The sequence below is a fragment of the Sphaerodactylus townsendi genome, linkage group LG10 (assembly GCF_021028975.2).
Source record: "Sphaerodactylus townsendi isolate TG3544 linkage group LG10, MPM_Stown_v2.3, whole genome shotgun sequence".
NCBI classification, from domain to species: domain Eukaryota; kingdom Metazoa; phylum Chordata; class Lepidosauria; order Squamata; family Sphaerodactylidae; genus Sphaerodactylus; species Sphaerodactylus townsendi.
Genome location: NC_059434.1, coordinates 27,815,733 through 27,839,295, shown reverse-complemented (window position 1 = coordinate 27,839,295; position 23,563 = coordinate 27,815,733). Strand labels below are relative to the sequence as shown.

The window sequence follows — 23,563 nt, the reverse complement described above, 5'->3', positions numbered from 1 at the left end:
TCTGGTATGAGCTAGAGTCCGCTTTAACAGATTGTAGACTTCTTTATCTTATCCATGCTGGGTATGATAGAACTGCCATCAGGGTTATGTGTTGCTGGCAGGGACACATTTCTAGCCCAATTAACACCCTCAAAGGAGTTAAGCAAGTCTTGCCCTTTGCTGTTTATCTTTTATACAAACAACATGGTGAGCTGTTTAGATAACTCAGATTTTCATCCACCCATATTAGTGCACCATCATATTCCTGTATTGTTATATGCTGATGATGCAGTCATCCTGTCCAGAACCCCAGGAAGGGTTGAAAAGAGCACTATGCAGGTTTGCCTATTACTTCTCCAAGGAACATCAACTGATTACTTACCAAGAACAAAAATCACGGTGTTTGGTAGATGTCCTGAAATTTGGACTTGGATCATAAATGGCCAGATAATTGACAAGTGACTAGGTTTAAGTATCTTGGGGCTGTTTTACTGGCTTCTGATTCTAGGGTAGCTCACAGCGGTTTTGTGGCAGAGCTCAGGCATAGATCCCCTTACAATGTAGTTAAATACATAGGAATGAAGGGAGGGCATTACATTCCAGCTTCTCTCAAGCTCTTCCAAGCTGAAACTTCTGTATGGGACTCTCCTGGGACCTCTTCCTCTTGCTTTTCTCACTTGGAGTGGGGCTAATCAAAATTTCTTAGAGCCACTCTGCAAACTTCCTATTCCATGTCCAGTGCTATAATGCACCTTGAAATAGGGATGATAAACAGAGAGGCAAGAATGTGCTTCTCTTCCATAATTTTATGACTTAAATTAAATTTCAACTCCCAAGGTCTGGCACCATTGATATTGCAAGATAATTTTCAGTCATTGTTGCTTGAAGCTGTAACAGGCAAGCCCAAGAGAATGGGTTTTTCTCCTCATGCACTACTTGAGTTAGGGTGCATTCAGGCAAAACAGGTGTTGCAATAGAGCAGGGGTAGGGAACCTTTAACACTCAAAGAGCCATTTGGACCCGTTTTCAACGGGAAAAGAAAACACTTAGAGCCGCAAATAATTTTTGACATTTAAAATAAAGATAACACTGTATATATTGGGTTTTTTAACCTTTTACTCTGCTCATTCTGAGAAGCGCATGGAGGCGTCCGCCCTGCTGCCTGCAGGGTGGGCAAGGATGGAGCCAGTAGCTCAGCCTTGCCGGCCGCCGGGAAACCACCCACCCCGCTAAAACGGGGTGGGCGAGAGGGGAAGCCTGCAGTGCGGCCCAGCCGGACGCGGGCAATTGGTGCCCCCGCCCTGCTGCTTGCAGGGCGGGCAAGGATGGGGCCGGCGGCTCGGCTCATAGAGCCGCAGTGCAAGGGCAGAAGAGCCACATGTGGCTCTCGAGCCACAGGTTCCCTACCCCTGCAATAGAGTGTAAAGGACTGCTAGCAACAGGTTGATTTAGAATGACTCATCCCTTTTGATCTCTTAAATCTAGATATACTGTCTCTCCTGCTGCTTATCTTGCTTCTCTAGTCTAGAGGTTAATAATCATAGGCCAATTTCATAAGGGGAGGTCCCCGCAACTTCAAAGAGAATTGGTTGGGGAGGCTTTTGCCCCTTCAATACATGCAGAATAATGCACTTTCAATCTGCTTTCATAATTGTTTGCAAGTGGATTTTGCTATTCCACACAGCTGCAAAGTGGATTGAAAGTGCATTATTCTGCATGTGTGGAAGGGGCCTTTTTTTCAGAGCATGTTTGGCATTATTACCCACTGCACTGTTTGCAGCGGGGCAGGCATTACCCATCAGCTGGCTTTTTGCTTGCATTTGGCGGGGGGGGGGGGCGATGTTTTGCAGGTTCTCTGTGCACCTGCATACTTTAATGTTTAATATAATCTTTCATTTTTATCTTTAATTAAAAAAATTAAATTGCCTGAACACTTATTGTCTTTTATGGTAGGAAGTGCGAAAGAAGTAATGGTGGCGTGTAAATTGCAAAACCACAAAAGGACAATGTGAACTGCCATTTGCTAAGCTCCTCAGGTTCACAGTCTGTCTCCTGATGTTCTGTAAACCCAAGCATCAAGCCCAAAGGGCTGGTGTGTTCTAGAATCGCTGATTGTTTGTATATAAAACTATGAGGCTGGAGACATCCCAGTTTGTTGACCAAATGCAGGGGCAAATTGGGGGTTTGGACTGAACAACTTGTCTTATCATTTCTACATTTTTTAAAAAATTGGTATTGATCTATTAATATGGTTATTATTATTTTTAATCTAAAGATCTGAAGATGTACAGGAGCAGGGAGGCCAAGGGCAATAGAAGTGATACAACAGGACAAAAAGGGGGAAAGTAGCAATGGGGATGAGGGCGAGGGGGGAGTGTGCAAATCATCATGAGGGAGTGGGGGTGGGTGGGTAAGACTAGGAAGGCTGGCTGCAGGCAGATGGAAGAGGTCTGGGACAAATCTGTGCCCTCTAGCAAATCTGCCCTGCTTTGGGAGCAAAGCAAAATTGAAATCGTGCTACAAGTGAATTGGCTTTCTGCAGAGAGAGTGGAAAGTGAAAGTGGGGCTAGGGGAAATACATCTATACAAGAAATCCTGCTGCAGTGCACATTCACTTCCACCACTCCGCGAACACCTTGTGCGTAATCAGCCATTCAAAGGCATTTTCACTGGGCAGATGCTCTACATTTCCTTGTACAGAGGGTAGATTTTAAAAGGTACCTATTTCAGTAAGAGTCTGCCATGCGACCTAGGCAAGGTAGAATCTTTGAAATGTGTCTTAATTTGCTGCCCCTATTATACTGTGACTCATTCTAAATATATTATCTCCTGATTAATGGATGTCCAGGTCACTCTGCTTTGGTATGGGTGGAAAAGTTATTACTGGGTGAAAACCCACAAGCTATAAAACTCGCTCCAATCCACAGGCTAATAAAAAGTCTTAATTTTATCAGATTGTTTAAGGTTTTACCTTCCTTTATTTTTCCTATGGGTTTTATAAATTTTCTGGTACTAGGAAAGTAATTGTAATTCTGAAGTTTTGCTGAATGGTGTTTTGTTTATTTGTATCTATTTCTGGTCATTGATTGTATAAATATATTCAATTAAACTGTAAGGTTTGGAAGAAAAAATGAACCTTAGATATGAAAAAATGTTGAAAACGCAAAGTACACTGACTTGTTTAACATGCAACTGTTACAGTAGTTGTGCCAATTAAAATACCAATACTGTTGGTAACCATACTGAAATGAAATTAGTGTATGAGAGTAGGATAAATTACTATTATTGCTATATCAAGTTAATGGATAAATTTCCGCTCATTGACTATAAAATCATAGCAGTGGAAAGTCAGTCTAGCAAACATTCATGAAAATCTAAAGATCCAGAGATGTAGAAGTTGGGAATAACATGCTCCTTGCTCCTTGTAAGAACAGTGTTTATTCAACAACAGAGCTGGAATAATGGGTGACTTGATGTGATGCTTACTCATTTGTAGGTTCAGAATTCATATAATAAAAATAGTACTTTGTCGTCTTTTTTCAGTTGACAAGGGCAAGCAGAGGAATCCTAAGAATTCAGGCATACAAACCCGCAGTTCTAATGACGTGCAGTCTACAGAAACAAAAACACACGAGTTGACACAATACAAAAGAAAATGTGAACACCAAAGTGGAATTATCCAACAACTGAAGAAATGTTTGGCAACCAGTAACAAGAAATTTGAAGCATTGACTCTTGTGATCCAACACTTTCAATCGGAGGTAAAATTAGTCCAATTACTTTAAATTGTTCTTTAATTTGTTTGCTTTTGCATGTTTCCATCTGACAAAACTACACCAATGTCTGTATACGAAGAGAAATGTTAGCGTGTTTAGAAGCTTAGATCCATTGCGCAGTAAATAAACATATAAATATGTTCAGGTAATAGCAACTGTTCCAGTTTAGATGTTCACTTCTGTGATCCATATACTTGCATGAAAACAGTAGGGAGAATGTGTGAGTTTTAAGGCCTACTTCTATGTGTGGGCAGCTAGTACGATGGTATAAGGAATGTCTGAACAGATCTATGAATTAGCTTTGTTTTACTGCAAGGTCCACTATGGTAGAGTGGGTGCAAAATTGTCCCTGGGGCGGGGACAACACCCTCTCTGGACTTCCCCAGTTTCCACCCTGGGCCCAGACTTACCAACCCAGGAGAGGACATCCCTCCATGGAAGTCCCCCGGGGACGAAGAGAGCTGCTCGCCTGGGTCCCAGTTGATGGGGAGGCTTGGCTGGTGCGACAGACCTGCCCAGGAAAGGGAAGGAGGGTTCGCAATGGGCCCCACCTCAGGGACCCTCCAGGGGGAACGGGACAAAAATATTGCAAAATTTTTATGCATTTAGGTATCATAATTTTCATTCTGGTGGGGATCCCAAGTACCTTGTGTCATGATTCCCCCCCCCCCACACACACACCATTTCATCCTCCTAACAATCTTGTGAGGTAGTAAGTTTCCATGACAAGAGTGAAGATGGCAAAGGAATAGCTTGTAGTACATTAAGCATATATTAAAACACACACACACTTCAAGGTCCTCACTGTATGGTATCAAATGACTAAATGGTTAACCATTTGACATAATGAGAGTACAGCTGGTGACTGAAAGCATAAATCAGTGTTACCAAGTTCTTTCATTGGAGCATTTTTTAACTCTGTTGAGCTGTGAAGTCAGCAGTCATCCAGTGCTTATGAATTTCTGATGCACTAAGAGGAGATGGTATTTGTGGGGGCAAAGCCCTATTCTCAACAAAGCAATAATTTATCAAATGGATTTTCTTTGGTGGAGCAGGCATTGGTTGGGGTTAACTGAGGTTGCTAGCCCCACTTTAAGATTTTGCAGGAATACATTTTGATTTGTCCTCTTTCCCGTTACCAATAAAGTTAAAATTAAAGTAGTATGCTGCTAAAATTGTGTCAGGATTGGAAGAACTGGGTAAAAGAGGAATCATGAGGAATGCGTTATAACTTGGAAACCTTCAGAATTCTTGAAGTTTGTTGAGGCTTAAGCAGGCTGATTTTGGCCATTTCCATGCAGGTTGTTTGGCCCAGGTTTGATGATGATGGGAGGTGAGTTTTTCTCCACAGCGTCACAGTGCATTCGTGCATCTCCTGTGGTGTTCCCAGCTGCCCCTCACCTCCAGCTGTCTTTCTAATAACTGTTTTGCTCCAGAGATTGGCTGAAGTGGCTGCTGTGTGGGCAAGACAACACACACACATTTTACAGCCATTTCCCCTACAATGGCCATTTCCTTCCCCTGGCACAAGGGGGCATTTTTGTTCTTTTAATCAGGAACGATCATATTTCTGTAATGTTATGTGTACAGATATGTGTAACTGGTTCTCTGAATTATTATCTTTCATTTTTTTTAAGTTTCTAGCTTTACTTGTAGAGGTACAAAGGCATATTTCTACAACTGGGGGAATTATCGACTTAATTTAAAAATGAAAAATGAGAATTCCAAGAACCTTGTTGGTGATGATAAGCATCTCCCAGTGTTTCATCTTTCTGCAGTATGCACAGTCCTTATCCAGCAGGAGGCTTTTTCTCCTTAAGCATTCTCCATACCTGGAAAACCTCTTCAGAACATAGAAACCCACACTTTGTGTATTCGTGGCTCGGTTTGGTGGCTTTGGTCAAAGACATCGGGACACAGCTAGCACATTCTTTAATATTTAAAGGGAACTTTATGAACGAGATTGTAGAAATCAGAATGGCTTCTTCATGTTTCAGAAGAAGAGGAAAGTAGTAGAGAGGAAAGCTGTTTGCAAATCAGCTGTAAAACCTGTGTATGTAGCATAGATCAAAGTTTCTTGTTCAAATTGTGGTACGTTGTGGTAGACCCAAGTATATAATCTGCATCAGCTATTTGAGATGTTAATTATTGTTAATGTTGGAGTATGTCTGGCCCAGCAGGATGCCTAATGCTATGAAATGAAGTTAATAGATACCCTAAGGGTCAGCATTTAATATAAACGAAGCGCTGACTCATTGTGAGTCTGTGTCTCTTTCTATGTGAAAGAAAGGGAAAGGTGATACTTTCTGAAATGTGTTGTTCTTTGCCCATTTTCCTAGACCTTCTGCCTCCTCCGTCTCATAGCCCCTACAACTTTTTAAATACTGCATCCTCTACACTAGATTCTTATAGCAATACAAATCTAATCCTGAACCATAAGGGAAATTTCTTAGCAGATGAACAGATTTTGCTCTATTTACAAGCAATTTATAGCCTTCCAGATTTACCGCCGAGTTATGTGTGCTTATGGTCTAGTGCTCTGTCCATGATCTTGTTACACATGGCAGTCATTACGCCATCCAAGGTCTTCAAGCGCTGTAACATATCTGTGATATTGCTTTTGATAAGTGAGCTTGTAGCTGTCACTTGCTCTCAATTTCCCATATGTGTGGTGGAAACTGCCTTGTACCTCTTACTGTTTGTCTACTGATATGAGAGAATGTAAATCACTATAACTGTGATATTTTAAGGAGCTTAAATAAAATATGTTGTTTTTCCCAGGGAATTCTGTGGGTTCGTGAAGCCAAATTCCATGACGTCTATTAACGGCAGGGCTGGAGTGGCCATTAAGGAATTCAGGTGGACTGATGGCCTGGGGAGCCACCCTAATTTGTGGGCTAGCCCCTGCGAGGCTCCCTCCCAGACCAAAGAGAGGGGTGGGTGCAAGCTGAAGGCATGAGGGTGGAGAGCTCACTGCAAAGAGGGGTGCACCTAGCCGGTCCTACTGGGGTGAAGAATGGGACATGCCTGTCCAGTGTTACCCCACCTGATAAGGCACAGGCCAGCTCAGACATCAGAGTTAACCAGGCAAGCTCTCTGTACCTCCTTTGAGGGAGAGCAAAGAAAATAAGGGACAGAATAATAGTTGGGGAATGATATACTAATAAACAATTTTGGCTGTTGTTTGAATCAAGAAAAATGAAAGAACAAAGATGAAAGTAGCCTTTTTAGTACAGTTTCCACAGTGTGACTTCCGCCCTTTTTGCATGGTGAAATCAAGGCAAGGATGCATTAAATGAGAAGAACTTGAATCTTCTGTTTTTCTTTCTTTGTGGGGATTTTTTTAATAATCTTGCTGCCTTCTAAGTACTCTCTCTTTCTCCATTGAACAGAGTAGAAGCCACCTAATACCCTATAGTAAGACAATTTAATATAATTTAAAAACAGTACACTGTCTTTTGAATTGTCCAGACCTATTTTACAGACTGACTTAAAAAAAAAATCTCAACGGTAGGCAACGAGTTTCAGGTATGCACTTAAAACCTTGTCTGGCTAGTAGTGTATTTCTGTGAATTTGCAGAGTAGGCATATAGATTTGAAATGGTGCTGGTGTCAGGTTGCCTAGTTTTTGCATTTCCATTGGGTTGCCAACATATTTTGCTTTTTCCTCCCAGACGGCCAAAGGTACTGTTTGAAAAGGCTTTAACAGCATATCCCAAAACATTCCTCCTTCCTTTCAAACATCCAGCCACTTGAGTAGAATTCAAATGTTTGTCATTTTGATTGGTGTCAAAATTTTTTTTCCTGGTTTTGCCTTTGGATTTTCCTTTTGACCACTGTTAGTAACTTCATCTATTTTCTCCAACAGTGTTGGTTCAGAATTGCTGACCATTTTAGTTCTGCTGTTTGCTACTTGAGGTTTAACAAACACCGTTCTAATTGTGTTTATTTTGCAACTGCGTATGCATCACTTTGATCTGTTTTAGAAGAGAATGTGATTAAATTGAAAAACGTTAAATCTGTAGCGTTGCCTCTGAATCTGTGAAGTGCTTGGCAAGTTGTCCAAGTGACCTCCAAGTAAACTATGACTCTCCATCACAAATTATTTGCAACTGTTAATTTATTACATGTCTCATTGATCTCTTAATGCTTAACATGTTCCAGCTTTTGCAGTTTTACTTATTTATATATAAGAGGTCAGAATGTGACAGCATATCTCTTCTATCACTCTGCCTTTTAAGCATAAACTTGGCATACATTCAGCAGAGCTTTTTCATATTTTGGTGCATGAGAAGAAAGATATTTCGGTGTGCAAGATTCACAAAGTTCAAAGGCCTGTTGGATGTACTGAAAATTAACATGCATGTATAAAACATGCATATATATATATGCATGTTATATACATATGTGTGTGTGTATATATATATGCATGTTATATACATATATGTATATACATATGTGCTTGTTAATTTTAATTTTCAGTATATCAAAAGCAATATGCATTTTAAGGATTTCTCTAATTTAAAATCAGAGTGGTTTGTGCTCTTCTACCTGTTATTTATGTTGGCAACATTTTGTTGGGGAGTCCTGTTTTTTTACTTATGTCAGGGGCCCCATCATAGTGCTCATGGGTGCTGTGGTGTCCGCTGGGAATTGCCAAATTCTTATAGAAAATAGGTGGGGCTAGGTGGAACTTTTCCCCAGCAGGTCTTTGGATTGGGTCTGCACATTAACAGGCATCATGTTAAGAGGAGTTCCTGCCTGAAATGTTGAACTACTGTTAGGCTCATTCCGCACATGCAGAATAATGCACTTTCAAACTGCTTTCAGTTCTCTTTGAAGCTGTGCGGAATAGCAAAATCCACTTGCAAACAGTTGTGAAAGTGGTTTGAAAACGCATTATTTTGCCTGTGCGGAAGGGGCCTCTGAGTCATATATAACTTTGTTCCCAGCATTTTGTTGGGAAATGTGGTTGGCTCCACCTCCTGCAGCAGCCATTTTGTGGTTGTGCACACAAACAGGTGTTGGAATTCCAAAGATACTTGCAGATTGAGAAAGATTGGAGAATCCCTGGTTTAGGTGGTCCAAATAACCCATACTTCTTTTGGCTGAAGCTACGAAGTCATACTTTTCTGTTACTTTCAAAGAAATAAAGAGTTGCCAGCTTCTTAATGACTGAAAGTGAATTCCAGTTTAGGAAAAAGTGAAGGAAGTCTTTATTGCTATATAATTTGAATATGTATGAGAGTACACAGTGTTTAATTTTGTAGTATGTGCACATTTCTGTTAATGGCACAATACACCAGAAATGCTGAGTAAACATATTTCATTCTTAATGTTATTAGGTTTGCTACATGACATGTTAAAGAGATGGTTGGAAATAAAAGCAAAATATACAGACATTCTTCTTCTGTTATGTTGTTATCCAACACTGAATTCTGCATGTGGCACTGGATGAAATGATTTAATATAGAGACTGTTCTGTGCCTGATATCAGTTGCTAGAACAAGGGAACAAAGTATAAATCATTTTTTCCATTATTCATTTGGGTTCTCTTTCCCTGAGCAAAGGTATATACCCCTTAGTTACAATAATAATATTTTATATTGTAAATAAATAAAGCATTTATATAACTGAGCACTACCAATCCATTGAATATATCTGTCATATGCATTTTTGCACCCCAGAATTGGGTGTTTAGAGATGGGGGGGAAGGCAAATGCAAATCTATGTGGTTTATGTTTGGCTTCCTATACCTATACTAGGGCAAGTGAAGATCATGTACTTGAAAATAAAATATTGTGACCTTCCCAAAGGCAGGTTGGTACTATTGAGGCAAAATAGCATTTCTCCATGAGAACAGTATAATCTATCCAACTTCTTTTTTTTAAAGCTTAAATACATTTATTTTCTGTTGAAAACTGAATCAATTGCTTTTGTGGTATTTATAATCCAGTTTAAGTAAGCAATTGTTACTGAATGGTCATGCTGCAATAGTACATGTCCTTCTACAGTATTCTGATAATGTTTTACTCAAAACTGGCTAAAAGAACAAATTATGTGTCTGGTTGTAGATTTTTTATTTAAATATTCTGCTTTCCCCTAACAATTATTTTCATAGCTAAATAAGTGTTTTCAGGTTCAAAAAAATAAAATGCAAAAGTAATAGTTTTAGCTACTCAGTTATATACTGCTTGTCTTATTTTAAATTATTAAAGGCAGTACTGAAATAAAATTAGCAAAAGGAATGGGAAAAATTAAAAATAGATTCAGATTTATGACTAACAGTACTGTGCAAAGTGGCACAGGGATTTACCAAGGGATTTACCAATTTATGCCACCAAAAAGTGTGCATAAGTCAGTGTTCCCAATGGGATTTATCAGATGGCAGGGATTTTATTAGACCCCCCGCCCCCACCTCCTATGCCTCCTGAAACCACATTGGAGTCAGCGTGGGTATGCTGTTGCAGCTCTGTCCCTGGCTGCCACTGTACCGCCCCCAGCCGGTGGATTACCGGTAGGCTGCCTATATAAGTACTTTAATACATCATCCAATCCCACAAATTACAAGAAGTTTTTTTTCCTCTAAAATGCATGAACTTGCTTGTTCAGCTTTGCTCGGATGTGGTCTATAATTCTGACACACATACGGAAACTTCACTTTGTGCAAATTTAATTACCATCTAGCAGTTTTAAATTGGCAGCTTTCTAATTCTCTTGTAGAAACCACTTAATGTAGGAATTTACTTGGACCAGAAGCTTTAATAAGATGAATGAAATTTAGTGCATAGTAAATGTGATTTATTTTACTTCTCTATCACACTGTTACTAAAATAACATCATAAAATATATCTAGAAGTCTTGACTGTTCGATACTTACCAAGAATTACACATATTTTATTTTTTCTCCTTTTTTGGAGAAATAATCCATATATATTTTAAAGCATTGTATGAAATATATACAAAGTAAACCATAATATATTGAGAAGAACTTGTACTTCTTGTAAACTGAAGTATACACCTTCTCATCAAGGCATCAGAAATCAAAATAACTGGAGAAAATTCTCTTAATTTCCTTCCCATTCTTCAGTGCTTATGTATTTCTAATTTAACAGTTAAGCAAACATAGTAGCATTTTAAAAATAGGTTAATATTTTAGCTGGAAGAGTGTAAATAATGCATTAAACACAAGTGTGTCATACCCTCCTCTTACACAGTAAGGTTAGGGGGTTGGGGATGTTTCATTGACTTATTTGTACTGATGTACTGATTTTGAGACTTTTAAAAGGCTGTTACATGAATACAGATGCAGTAAGTGGGCAGTATGAAACTCTCTAGCTTCTTAACTATGTGTAAGTTCTGATCCCAGACTTGGAAATTGTTCTCACAAACAGTGGATGAGGATAACCTGGTTCTTAACTATGAAAACAAGGCACAAGGTTGAGAGTTTACTCTTTTAGATCCCACCATGTTTCGCAATTTGCTTTGTCAGGGGATCTTCTACAGAAAAGTTGCTGTTTCTACTTTGAACTATTGGAAGTTCAATAAACTCTCAGTTATACACCATGCTCTGTCTTCTGTTGCCCATTGATGTGGCCTTATTTTTCTCCTCTTACCTGTGAAGCCAACCATTAGGTGGGATGCATGGCTCAGGTAGTAGGCTTAGAAATTACTTTGGCCCCTTCTGCACCAGCCAATAAACGTGGGCTAACCACGGTATAAAACACATATTGGGGGAACTTCGCACAGATCCCACACCTAATGGAAGTCCGTTCCTTGTTCCCCCCCCTCCAGGTTTTTCAAGAATCACATTATCTAGGATTCTTTTGTTTTAATGTGGATTGCAGCCACGGCAGAGTGAATTGCTGCCCCGGGAACCACGATACTTGGACATGCTTCCCTTTTTTTTCAGTCCTCGCCTCTCTGCTGCTTAGCTACAAGAGGGGCACAGGGACGTGGAGGTCCATGCCTGCCAGGCTTCGTAGCTATGCAGTGGAGGGAGGTGAGTGGGAAAAAAAGAGCCTCCGTGCAAAGGTGCACACCCCGGCCAATGCGCTCACTGACCACGGGACCCCCAGCCATGCGAATGGCCCAGGGCTATAATGGGTTCATTTATCCTGCCTGCAACCTGCTTTATATTTGCTGTGCTGAAAGGCCCACTGAGACACATTGAAGCCCTCTGAATGTTCAGAATGCTTAATGTATGTGAAAGTATAAAAGTGTCTAAATATTTTGATCATTAGGATAAATATCTTTGTAAGCTAGTCCTCTGTCACCTGCATTTTGCAGGTGGAGTGTGAATGGAGCCAAAGGCCCCTTCCGCACACGCAAAATAACGCGTTTTCAAACCACTTTCACAAGTGGATTTTGTTTGCAAGTGGATTTTGCTATTCCGCACAGCTTCAAAGAGCACTGAAAGCAGTTTGAAAGTGCATTATTCTGCATGTGTGGAATGAGCCAAAGAGTGGCTGGCTTGTATAAGGCCACTCTGGCAACTTCATAGCTGAAGTAAAATGTAAAGCAGGGACTTCCTATTTCACTTATACCATTTTCTGCTCAGAAAAACGAGTGCCATATAAAGTAGCAAAAAAATGTTTATTGGGCTTCTTGAATTCAAGCTTAGCTTTTGAAGTTCATTGTCCAGCAAAAGGTTACAGTATAATTCTTGTATTTTTAATGGGTATTAACATTCATCACTTTCCTCTGCTCTCTCCAATGTAAAGTACATAAGAAGAGCCCTGCTGGATCAGGCTGGTGATCCTGTATCCAGCATCCAACCAATAGTTGCCAAGGGCCAAAAACAGGGCTCGGAGGAAAAGGTCTTCCAGCACTGGTATTAAGAGATTAACTATGTCTGGATGTGGAGGTTCTGTTTAGTCATTCTGGCTGATCCTCCTTTAAAGCGATTAATTCTAGAAGCTGTCATTATATCAGCTGACAATAAACTGCACCGTTTAATTACCGGTTGACTAAATAAGTACTTCCTTTTGTATATCCCGAGTCTATTAAACATCAGGTTCATTGGGTCACACTTGTTCAAATATTATGAGAAAAAGTTATCCCTCTTTTTTCTGTCCTGTGTATTATTTTATAAACCTCTTCCACATCCTTGAGTTGTAAGTTTCCTTCTAGTTAACGTGATTAATTTTGCATGTCAAACCTTGAGAAATGCAAATGCATCCCATTCAATTTCGCTAGCATAGTTTGCCGAAGTTGTTATTACCCTGCAACATCCAGGGCTAGATCTAGCATAGGGTCCTTCCCCACTTACCTTATGCCGCGCGCTTCTCTACGGAAGTACCGCGGGGTCCCGCGGTACTCCCCACTACTGGGGCGGCGACAACGCAGCCGCCCCGATGCAGCCGCTCTCGCGCCTCCTTAACGCGCGGTTTTCCGCTCCTCTGGAAAACTGAACCTTTTCAATAACCTCGCGGAGAGCGCGGGGTTGTGGGGAAGGGCGGGTGGTCACCCCCGAGGTTTCCGACTTCCGACTTCCCGCCGCTCTGAGTGACGTGCCCCATCCCGTCCAATCACGCGAAGGCGGGGCGTGCGCACTGCGCGCGCATCGTCTTCTCCCCCCATTTTCTTTACTGGTAGCTGTGGCGTCTGCTTTTCTGCAGCGCTTGAGTGCACGCGGCCATTTTCATCTGCTCATTCGATTATTCGTTCATTCGATTATTCGAACATTCGAGGGGGTGACATTCGCCAAAAGGGGAGAGGCGTTTTTAGTTAAGCGATCTATCCAGCCCACCCTTTGCCAAAATCCGAAAAGCTGCCTGACAGTCCCATACTGTTCGTCTACTAAGCCTCGAACAACGAGTGAACAGGGGTCTTTCTTCGGGCATGGTCAAAGCGAATTGCTTGATTTCCTCGCGACTCCTGGCGGACAATTGTGGATTTAAAAAAAGCAAATGTCGAAGGTAATGGACCCGGAGCGTCCCCGCAAGCGTTTTTTTGCAATATTTATGGAATTGTAAGGGCCGACTGATAGCGTTGCGATGTGTGTTGAGTGTCTTCCCATTCGTTTTAAAAAAAAAAATTTGTTCGACTTCCGAGCCAGCGGACAGACTAATCGGAGGGCAGATCTGCCCTGCCCATCAACGGCACATGGACCAATCAGATTGGAGTGATTGGAGACCCGCCCTGACCACCAACGAGTAGCGCGCGGCCGTGGGGGAATGCAAGAATTCTGACGCCGCGCCAGGTTCACGGTTTTCAAAAGGTCTTCCGAAGGAGCCGCTGCAGTGGGGACTGTGACTGCGCGCTCAAAAACGCCAGCGTTTTACGAAACCGGTAGGCCTGCGCATTATTTTAAAAGTGGAGAAGGGCCCATATTTGCCGATACAGTGTAGGTATGGATTTAATTTGACTTCAGAAAAGTTACTTTCTTGTGTGGTGTTTTGGGCATATAAGTACGGTTGCCAGCCTCCAGGTGGGGCCTGGAATTGGTTCCCTGATGACAGAGATCAGTTGCCCTGGATTCTATGGCACTGTACTCCACTGAGGTCCCTCCTTTCCCCAAACCCTGTCCTCCTCAGATCTCTCCCCCAAATCACCAGAAATTTCTCAACCTGGACTTGGCAACCTTGCATTTTTGAGACATTCATCTCTGACATTATTCCCTGTGGAGGCCCTTCCAGTGGTGACTGTGAAACTAGTTCTAGGAACCTGAGATGGCTTTAGACATTCTTCCTTCTGTTGAGATAAGTGCTCCTGGTAGTTGGAGAATATCCCTATTCGTGGCTAGCAGAGTGGCATGGGTGGCTAGAACACAGCAGAAGCCTTAACCTCGTGTGCGTGCGTGCGTGTGATGGATCCCAATGTGCGGCAAGCTTACACAAAAAAAAGTCGGAGTCAGTTGTAGTTTCTAATCTAATAAAAAGAGTATTTATTAGTGAACTCCATTCTGGATAGAAAGGTAGGTAGATAGAGTCACTATGCTATCCTAATCTAGCTGGATGGAGATAGATGCGCAGAGCATCCATCCTCTCTCTAGGCATGGTAGGAAGAAGAATGGAGAAGGGGTCGAGGAAGAAGCCAGAAGGAAGGAATTATCAGTCTAACATCAAAGGGATAGAACCAGCATGATAGAGTAAAGGTGTCAAATCCCTAGGTCCCTATCTAGCCACTAGCTCTCTAGTAAAAACCCTCTGTAGGTTGAGGCAGGAAACAGTGTAACAGTGTAAAGTCCTTCACTTCCAACACCTTCAATCCAAATCTCTTCCTCAGTATCCCCCTTATGTGATATTTGAATAGAGTTTCACATGTAAGTGGCAGGGGCATGAGGATCAGTTTTTAATGGGAAATCTGAAGTTCCTCCAGGCTAGCACAACTTTCCTTGCATGAACCAGTCACTCTCTGGATAGAGGCCTTGAAGCTAAGGACCAAACTACATGTTATGGCATCCATAGCTCTGTTCCATTGATGCTGCCACCATTTTAAATTCGTTTTAAATTTGGAAATTTAGAAATGCCACGGGACTCTTATTTAACCCCTTCTGAGTACTTTTACAAGTGCTAAAATGAAACTGGTCTTCCAACATGAAGGCAGCATGGTGTAAAGAACGTTGAACTCTGATCTGGAGAATGAGATTAGTTACCCCACTCCTCCACATGAGTGGGAGACTCTAATCTGGTGGACCAGGTTTGTTTCTCCATTCCTATACATGAAGCCTGCTGTGTGCCCTTGGGCTGGTTGCAGTTCTCTCTCACAAGGTGGCTGTTGTGGAGAGAGGAAGGGAAGGAGTTTGGAAGCCACTTTGAGACTTCTTACAGTTGAGAAAAGTGGGGTATAAATCCAAATTCTTCTCACAAAGTTTCCTTTCATAGAGAAGCTGAGATCCTATATACATCTGCTCTATCTGTGCTGTGTATACTAAATGTTTTCTTCTGAATTAGCTGTTTACCTGATAGAGGAATTTTACATAGCTAAAATATTTGCATTAGTCTATGTTCTCTAGCTCAGATATCCAAGAAGCTGGTTTAGTACAAAGCGATTGCCTCAAATATTGTGTGTCAATATGGGTGTGACCCTCAAAGCCATTTAATTTAACAGGAACTTATTCAGCCACCCTAATAGGGTGGTATTGCAATCCCCCTCCCAGAACAATGCCTTAATTGTTTTTATAGTTTATGGTTAATAGGAGTGGCTGGTTACTAATCGAGTTATCAGATAAGTGGATATTTCTTACTGTGCGTTTTAAACCAATTTGCTGATGGAATGAATGTCTTGATAATAACCAATGTATTCTCAAGGTGGAGCTCTCCGTCTGCATGGCAGTTTTTGCTGTCGAATTCAACTACCGTAGTTCTTTGTACACTTGTTACCTTTAAAATCATGATGCTGTTTAACAGCATGTCCCATGTGCCGTTATATGTATTATTTATCAGATGTATGGAATTTAAAGTGCAAATTTCTTTGCAGGCCTTTCCTCAACATCCTGGTCATTAGTATTCCTGTTTTGGTATTGGCTATACTTTCTGCAAACTGACGTAGATATTAATTTGTCCTAGTTATCCAGTGATCTTCTGACCGAACTAGGAGTTGAGCTGAACTCAGCTGTTCCCAGAGTTGCCGGCTCCAAATCTGAGAATATCTGGAGATTTGGGGGGACGGAGCCTGAGGAGACCAGGGTTCAGAGGGTAGAGGGACTTCAGTGGGCTATAATGCCATATAATCCACCTTCCAAAGTGGCCATTTTCTCCAGGTGAATTGATCTCTTATGGGCAGAGATCAGTTGTAATCCCAGGAGATCCCCAGCCGCCACCTGGAGAATGGCAACCATACCTGTCCCATATTGTTGTTAACTGACTGTAGTTTTGCAATATGTATATTTGTGTTTCTGACAAGTGCCACTTGCCGGTATTAGGAAAGTATGTCTTATTTGGTGGAAAGCTAAAGAAAAAAACACACCTGTTTCTTTTGGTGGGAGAGAAGGCTGGAGATTCAGCCGTGGACTTGCAAGATGGACTTAAAGTGCTGTCCTTAGCAGAGCTGTACCCTATAGCTCAGTAGGCTTAGACAGATACAGCTCTGCTTAGGGTAACATTGGTAGACCAGCCGTCTTCAAAATGGGAATAATAGTAAGGGATCTGAATTGTAGTGTTTTGGAAGGAACTTCATGAGGCTTTTAGTAATCAGTGATGAACATACAATCTCATTTGTTCAAATTGATCTCCTTCCCTCACAATTATCTCTCCCTGCATCATCTGAGTTTGGAGGCTGTAACCCTCTTGCAGTTGAGGCTTAGCTGCTTCTTGTTTTATGTTCGGGGCTTGAAAACAATTTATAATATTGGTAATATTGGCAGGAGCTGTTCTTTTCCCCTGCTCATTTCATTCATGTGATCTTTTTCTTTGCATCGATACATCGAGGCAAAACCTAGAATAACTAATTCAGAAAAGCTAAAAATAAAGATCCATTATCCATGGAAGAGGTCAGGCTTTTCTCCCCCGCCCCTTTACTGTACCAGCTGATATTTGAGTAAGTGGCCATCGATCTTCATAATGTCTGGTTCTCATTTTTCAAAAACGAAAGGGCTGTGGCTTTAAGTAATCACCGGCTGCTTGTGCCAAGTCCAAGAGCTGCAGTGTCTGCTTCTGTTGGGGGAGAGACCAGTAGAAGAAGTACGGTAACTGCACAGCGTGATGAAGCAGGGGGCTGAGGGCCGGGTCCAATGGGGTGTTAGCTAGCAGGGAGTTCAATGTAGCCCGACCAGTTTTAGTTTGTGGTCGTGGTGCCACCTGTACACTCCTGCTGTGTTTGAACAGCAGGGGGAGAAACGGAAAGCTGGGTGCAGAAGCCGGACGATGGGCTGCTCTAGCAGCAAAATGTGCCTGTATTCTCAGTGTGCTGGAAAAAAGGTAGTTAATGTTTTGTTCTGTAGTGCTTTTCTGGAACAGCACCAGGGATTTTTAAGCAGTTCTTTGCTGCAAGCAAGGTGAAAACGGTTCCAGCAGCATGCAACTGGGGGTGGGGGAGGAATTGCCTGGATCTTGCAATCCCTGCAATGTTCTATCCTCTATAGCAGCGGCTGCATCTAAAGAGACAAGGAGTGCAATGAAATTCATCCTGTTCTGTGTGGGTGCTGCATGATTCCTGTCCAGTTCTGAACTCTTTACTGTACTGTTCTGGAATGTGGTTAATAATGGGTTGGGAAGGAGAAGTAAAAATGTGCTCTTCTCAAGGGCTTTGTGCTAACACACGCATTCTGTTGACCTCTTAAAGTTGGTGTGAATTGTATGACTGCCTGAAATCTTGACACAACATGCAACTTGTCAACTCTGTTTTTCTTCTTGATTGTGGGCTGGGGCTTTATCCTGCTTGAGAAAGCTTAAAAGCCTTCCCTATCTAGGCACCGTGTTTACCTTTGTTACAAAGTACATGTGCCACGTAATGTTTATCTCTTCATGTCGTCCTCTGAGTTGTGGGAAAGAGGCATGCATCCTGGATCCTAAATTTCACTGAGAGCTGGTATTGTTTTTAACCTTGGAAAGCTGCTCACACTTGCCCCAAGGGTTTTATTAATTTAAAAGTAAATTGTGTACTTAAAGAACTGGTTCAGGGTATGTTTGTTTTTAACCAAACCAATTGCAAGGTCTTTATTTCGGCATCTGTGCTTTCTTAACTCAGGGCCATCTGTGTGTTTGTAACGTTACAAAGCTGTTATTCTGGATGATTCATGTTTTGGCTTCCCTTTCCTGTCTCTTGACCTTCTGCAGATAGCATCCGTGTTAATTATTGGGAAGTGCCATCTTTTCTGCTCAGAACCTTTACTGTGTTCTGTTTATGTTTGTATCCACAGAGAGAGGAAACACTGAAGCAGCATAAAGAGCTGTCCCTAGAACTTATCCATCTTCGTGGAGAGTTGGGTAAGCACGTGTTCATTTTTGTGGTGGCAGTTTTAAAAAAAATGCGGCAGCTAAACTGAATTAAGACATAACCCAGGGGATTGAACCTTCAAAACCTAATCCCCCTGACTGCATTCTGCTCAAGAGCTTAGGCTCTGCATCTCTCTGGCATTTTGACTGCATGACCCCAAGTTCACTGATTTCCTGGCACCAACTTGACTGAGCCGACCAGAGCTTCCTCTCGTACACGTATATCTGATGGTCAAAACATTCACCGGGGCAGGAGGGGTGGGGAGAGAGAAACTGGCTGTCGGTACGGATTTGTTCCTGTTTGTTTAAATGTTTTTAACAGGCATGTATTTTACATCTTGCCAGTAAGTGGAACATCCGTAAAATATTCTGATTTTATTAATCACAGTGTGTCATGCTGGGTCTATGTGGACACGAGAGCACAATCAGCAGAAAAATGTCACTTACAGTAAATAGGTTAATTACTTGAATGCTGCATAAGCTGATGACCGTAATACTGGAAATGTTCTGAAATGAGGCAGGGCTGAAGTGGGATTACCAACCTCCAGGTGAGGCCTGAAGTTCTCCTAGAGTTCCAATTGATCTCCAAGCTATAGAGATCAGTTCCTGTGGAGAAAATGACAGCTGTGTCCGTAGACTCCGTGGCATCACATCTCCACTGAGCTTTCTGCACTTCCCAAATTCCATTCTCCAAGGCACTGCCCTCAAATCTCCAGAAATTTTCCTTGCTGAAGTTGGCAACCTTATTTCTTAATAGCCAAAGGAAGGCTTGCTTCTAAGCAACCTGTTGTTGTTGTTGTTGTTGTTGTTGTTGTTTATTAAATTTAATAAACCGCCCACCCCCTAAGGCAGTGGTGGCGAACCTTTGGCCAAAGGTTCGCCACCACGGCCCTAAGGGCTCTGGATGGTGTACAACAAAACAGTGCATAACTACAGAACATAATAAATAAAACAAAATGTACATGTGATATTAAAACCCTTAAAAACACAGCAGCATTAACACAACCACCATTGGTCGACCTCAATTTGTTGACGGCCCCCGGCAATGCCAGATGAGATCTTACTTTGGCAGTGCTGGAGGTGGCACAACAAAGGGCGCAGGGGCATCAGACCAGGTGCTCAGGAGACCAGGTGCTCAGGAGCAGCAGCAGCAGCAGAAGGCCATTGCTTTCACATCCTGCATGTGAGCTCCCAAAGGCACCTGGTGGGCCACTGCGAGTAGCAGAATGCTGGACTAGATGGACTCTGGTCTGATCCAGCAGGCTAGTTCTTATGTTCTTATCAGAGGGGGCAGGCAATCCGTGGCTGGCCTCCCCAAAGGAGTTAAGAATGTTAAGCTTTAAAACTGGATATTGGTGGTTCTGTAGTGGTTAAGCTTTTGGATTGTGGACTCTATGGCATGATGACAGTTTTGGATTGTGGACTCTATGGCCTTATGCCCTGCTGAGAGACCCCAAAACCCACACTCTCCCCCGGGCTCCACCCTCAAATCTTCAGGTACTCCCTAACCCAGAGTAGATCCCCTAATTCTGGTTCAGCTTGTGCCTTTACCAGAAACTTGTTTCTGCTCTTAAACAGCCAAGACTCACTAAGCGCCAGTTCTGTTCGCCCTGGACCACCACGCTGGAATGTTGCCGGTAAGGATCGGCTTACAGAGATGATATGAAAACACTTCACCCACTTGAGAAAAGCATATAATTAATTTGAAAAGTAATTGAATCTGTACGTTTGGGTAGATGTACAGTTTTCATTTTCATTTGAGATGTGCTGAAACAGCCATTTTTAAGATGAGAATAACGGACTATCTAAAGCAGGGTAATGTTTTAAGTAGCAAGTTGACTTTTATGTTGCAAATTATTGTTAGAATCATCTCCTTAGCTTTCCAGGATGTATTTGTAAACATGACCATACTGTGGAGCCTTAATACATTTAGGTCTATTTTTAACTCCTGGAAGCTGTCTTGTTATGATTGCATCTGCCATAAGTTTACACCATGTTAAAGGGAAAAAAATTTTTGGTTCAGGGCCATGAATGTCTTTGAATGCCTTCTGTAAACCATGTATGTTAGGCTAATTATTTTCAAGGGCTCGGTCAGTAACCATGGTATTTTTCCCAAGGGAGGATGAAACTCTGCCTTTACTGCTCCTTGTTCCATTTATTTCACAAAAATGAGCTAACTTTGCTGTATTATGTAAGTAGAAATGGTCTGGGCAGATTCTACTCAAATCTTGATAGTGTGCATAATAGGTAAAGGTAATCTTGATAGGTAAAGGTAAAGTTTCCCCTTCAGTCGTGTTCAACCCTGGGGTACCACTGCAAGCAGTGATTTCATAGGCAAGCCGTTTTTGTGTTTGCCATTGCTTTCCCCGGCTATTCTTTACCCCCTAGCTATGTGCTAGGTCAGTGGTGGCGAACCTTTGGCACTCCAGATGTTATGGACTACAATTCCCATCAGCCCCTGCCAGCATGGCCAATTGGCCATGCTGGAAGGGGCTGATGGGAATTGTAGTCCATAACATCTGGAGTGCCAAAGGTTCGCCACCAATGCCAGGGTGGTTTGCCATTGCTTTCCTGCCATTTCTTTACTCCCCTAGCTATGTACAGGGTAACACCTTACCGCAATTAAGGAATGGATGGACACATTGAGTTGACCATAAGCCAGCTGCCAGGATATCTGATCCACAGGGGGCTCAAACTCCTGAATGTGTGAGTGGCAATTCAAGCACTTAACCACTACTCAAATCTTGATAGTGTGTCTATGGCACATATTTACCTCCTCCTTTTCCCACCTTTGATTGTAATACAGGTTAAAATAGCAGTGCATTCTAAAGAACATTGACAAACCTGAATTAAATCTCCGCGTGCAGATGGCAACTCCACCAAATTGTTGTTACCAAATTCTATCACCCTTTTGTGAGAAGAGATTCCAGAGATGTAAAAGCAAATGGAAAACAGTAGAAGTGAAGAGCTTTAAAAATACGCCTGACGATATGTATGCTGAGAAAAAAATTCTGGGTGATTGCCATTAGGTATTCAGGTGGTTTAAAATGTGCACTCATCTTTAAGGATATGAAAGCAGGTCTTCTTGAGGTATCATGGCCTCATGTGAAACTGCATTGTTTATGTATGCATCAAGAGTACTTCCATAAAGCTGATTAAGTTAGGCTGCTTTGAGGATAGTAGTTTTAGTGATTAGCCTGTCAGGGCTGCTTGGGGTGAGTCTTGGAAGCAAAAGTGACTTGCGTTTTTTGATTCCCAGCTTTTGCTCAGATACCTGACGTGGATCTTGCCTAACTGAGTTAACGAGGTCATCTGATTAACCTAACCGTGGCCAGTATCCCACTTGTAAAACTGCAAAATATGGACACTTGTGACCTTCACATCTTGTTTCAGTGGAAGCACCTCTCTTATACAAATAGCTATAAAGGATCAATAGAGTTGCTTTCAGGTGCTCTGTGAGATTTGTCAAAGTCATACTTTTAGGAAGGCTCTTCCCATTTTTATACACCCTTCCTCTGGGGATTTTAAGGTGCTACCTGTGGCCTCCCCCAACTTTTGGCATCAAAACAATTCTATGAAATGAGTTTGGCTGAAAGTGACCGACTCAAGGTGAACTTAATTATAATGTGGAGTTTTGACCCCAGGCTGTAGACCAGAGCTCCAATCACCACTGCACCATGCTCCTAAATTAATTTTTTTAGGATAAAAGAAAAAGAAAACCAGAATTGTCCCCTTCTCTCTGTGTCTATCATGGAAGCATTTGATATTGACGAAGGTTCTGAGGACAAGTAAACACTGGGTACCATGCAGGTTATTACATTTTTAACCTGTTATTTCTCCAAGATACTTACTGTAGTCTGAATGGTTGCTTGTTCTTCATTCTCCATTTTACTCTCTCAGCAACCCTGTGAGATAAGTTATGACTGAGAGATAGTAAGTTGCTCAGGTGTGATCAACTACTTGTTACTAGAGTCTTACTAGAGTCCTTGTCTAGCCCTCATCTTTACCCTGCTCTGGCTCTCAAGTTATAAAGTTATTGGCTGGGCCCTGGTGAAACATTGGATTGATCTGTAGGTTTGTTTGTATGGGTAGGTATCAGAACACTTCCTAATGTGCCATGACTACGCTGGAGTGTCGTAGGAAGCTGTGGGGCTTAGCAGTGTGCATTCAGACCCATAAATGGCTGATACTTAAAGCTAAAGTTTGGTCCTAAGAGCTTCTCCATCTTTCCCAATGTTGGTTTTTGTGGTTGTTTTAATTTTTAATTTTTTGTTTGTTTAATGGCTTTTATGGCACATTTATTTTATGAACAGGCTTAATCAGCTGCTCTGGAGAGGCAGCATATACATTTTCTAAAAAAATAACATCCTGTGTCTTTCTGAATTCTGTAGTGAATCTTACGAGAGGAGCCTGGCAGTCAGGATGCTCAACAGCTTTTGTAACCCACTCCTAGATCCCCTGTTTTGCCTGAAAAGGAGGATATCTTGTCATGTGATTTCCACTGACCAATCCAGGAGGCAGGATTTATTTATTTTTCTTGTAGCTTCCTGTTCCAGGGGGAGTTTCCCTTCAGTTTCAGTTTTGTTCCTGCCTCAACAGGGAGAAGTCCGTCAGATGGCGATGGCGCCCTGAAGGACAGCCTAGATTAAAAAAACAAACTTTGCATTGGGCAGAGCCCATGAAGCTGTGATTATGGCTATCAGGGTGTCCTCCACTGCCTTAATGGTATCTAGAGCCTCAATTGTCTGGGCCAGGAAAATGCCTCAACTCCTCCCTCCTTCAAGCAAATGCCTGGTAGAGGGAGCCAATAGGCTAATTAAGACCCCTTCATTCTTAGCTGATGCCACCTTAGACGCTATATTTTCCTCTAGCAGCTTAGCCTCCACCGCCACAGTCAGGAGAAGCTTATGGCTTCGGGCTTGACCTGCC

At 42.0% G+C, this 23,563-nt stretch overlaps 1 protein-coding gene across 5 annotated transcripts in view; it reads left to right on the top strand.

Moving 5' to 3' along the window:
* MTUS1 (microtubule associated scaffold protein 1) overlaps positions 1-23,563 on the top strand; it is a 129,939-nt gene that overhangs the window by 91,657 nt on the left and 14,719 nt on the right. For all 5 annotated transcript variants that reach the window (XM_048509269.1, XM_048509270.1, XM_048509271.1 and 2 more), the window contains 2 exons: positions 3,523-3,740; positions 18,559-18,625. In XM_048509269.1, the coding sequence (XP_048365226.1) occupies positions 3,523-3,740; positions 18,559-18,625 (285 nt within the window). The remainder of the gene's footprint in view (positions 1-3,522; positions 3,741-18,558; positions 18,626-23,563) is intronic.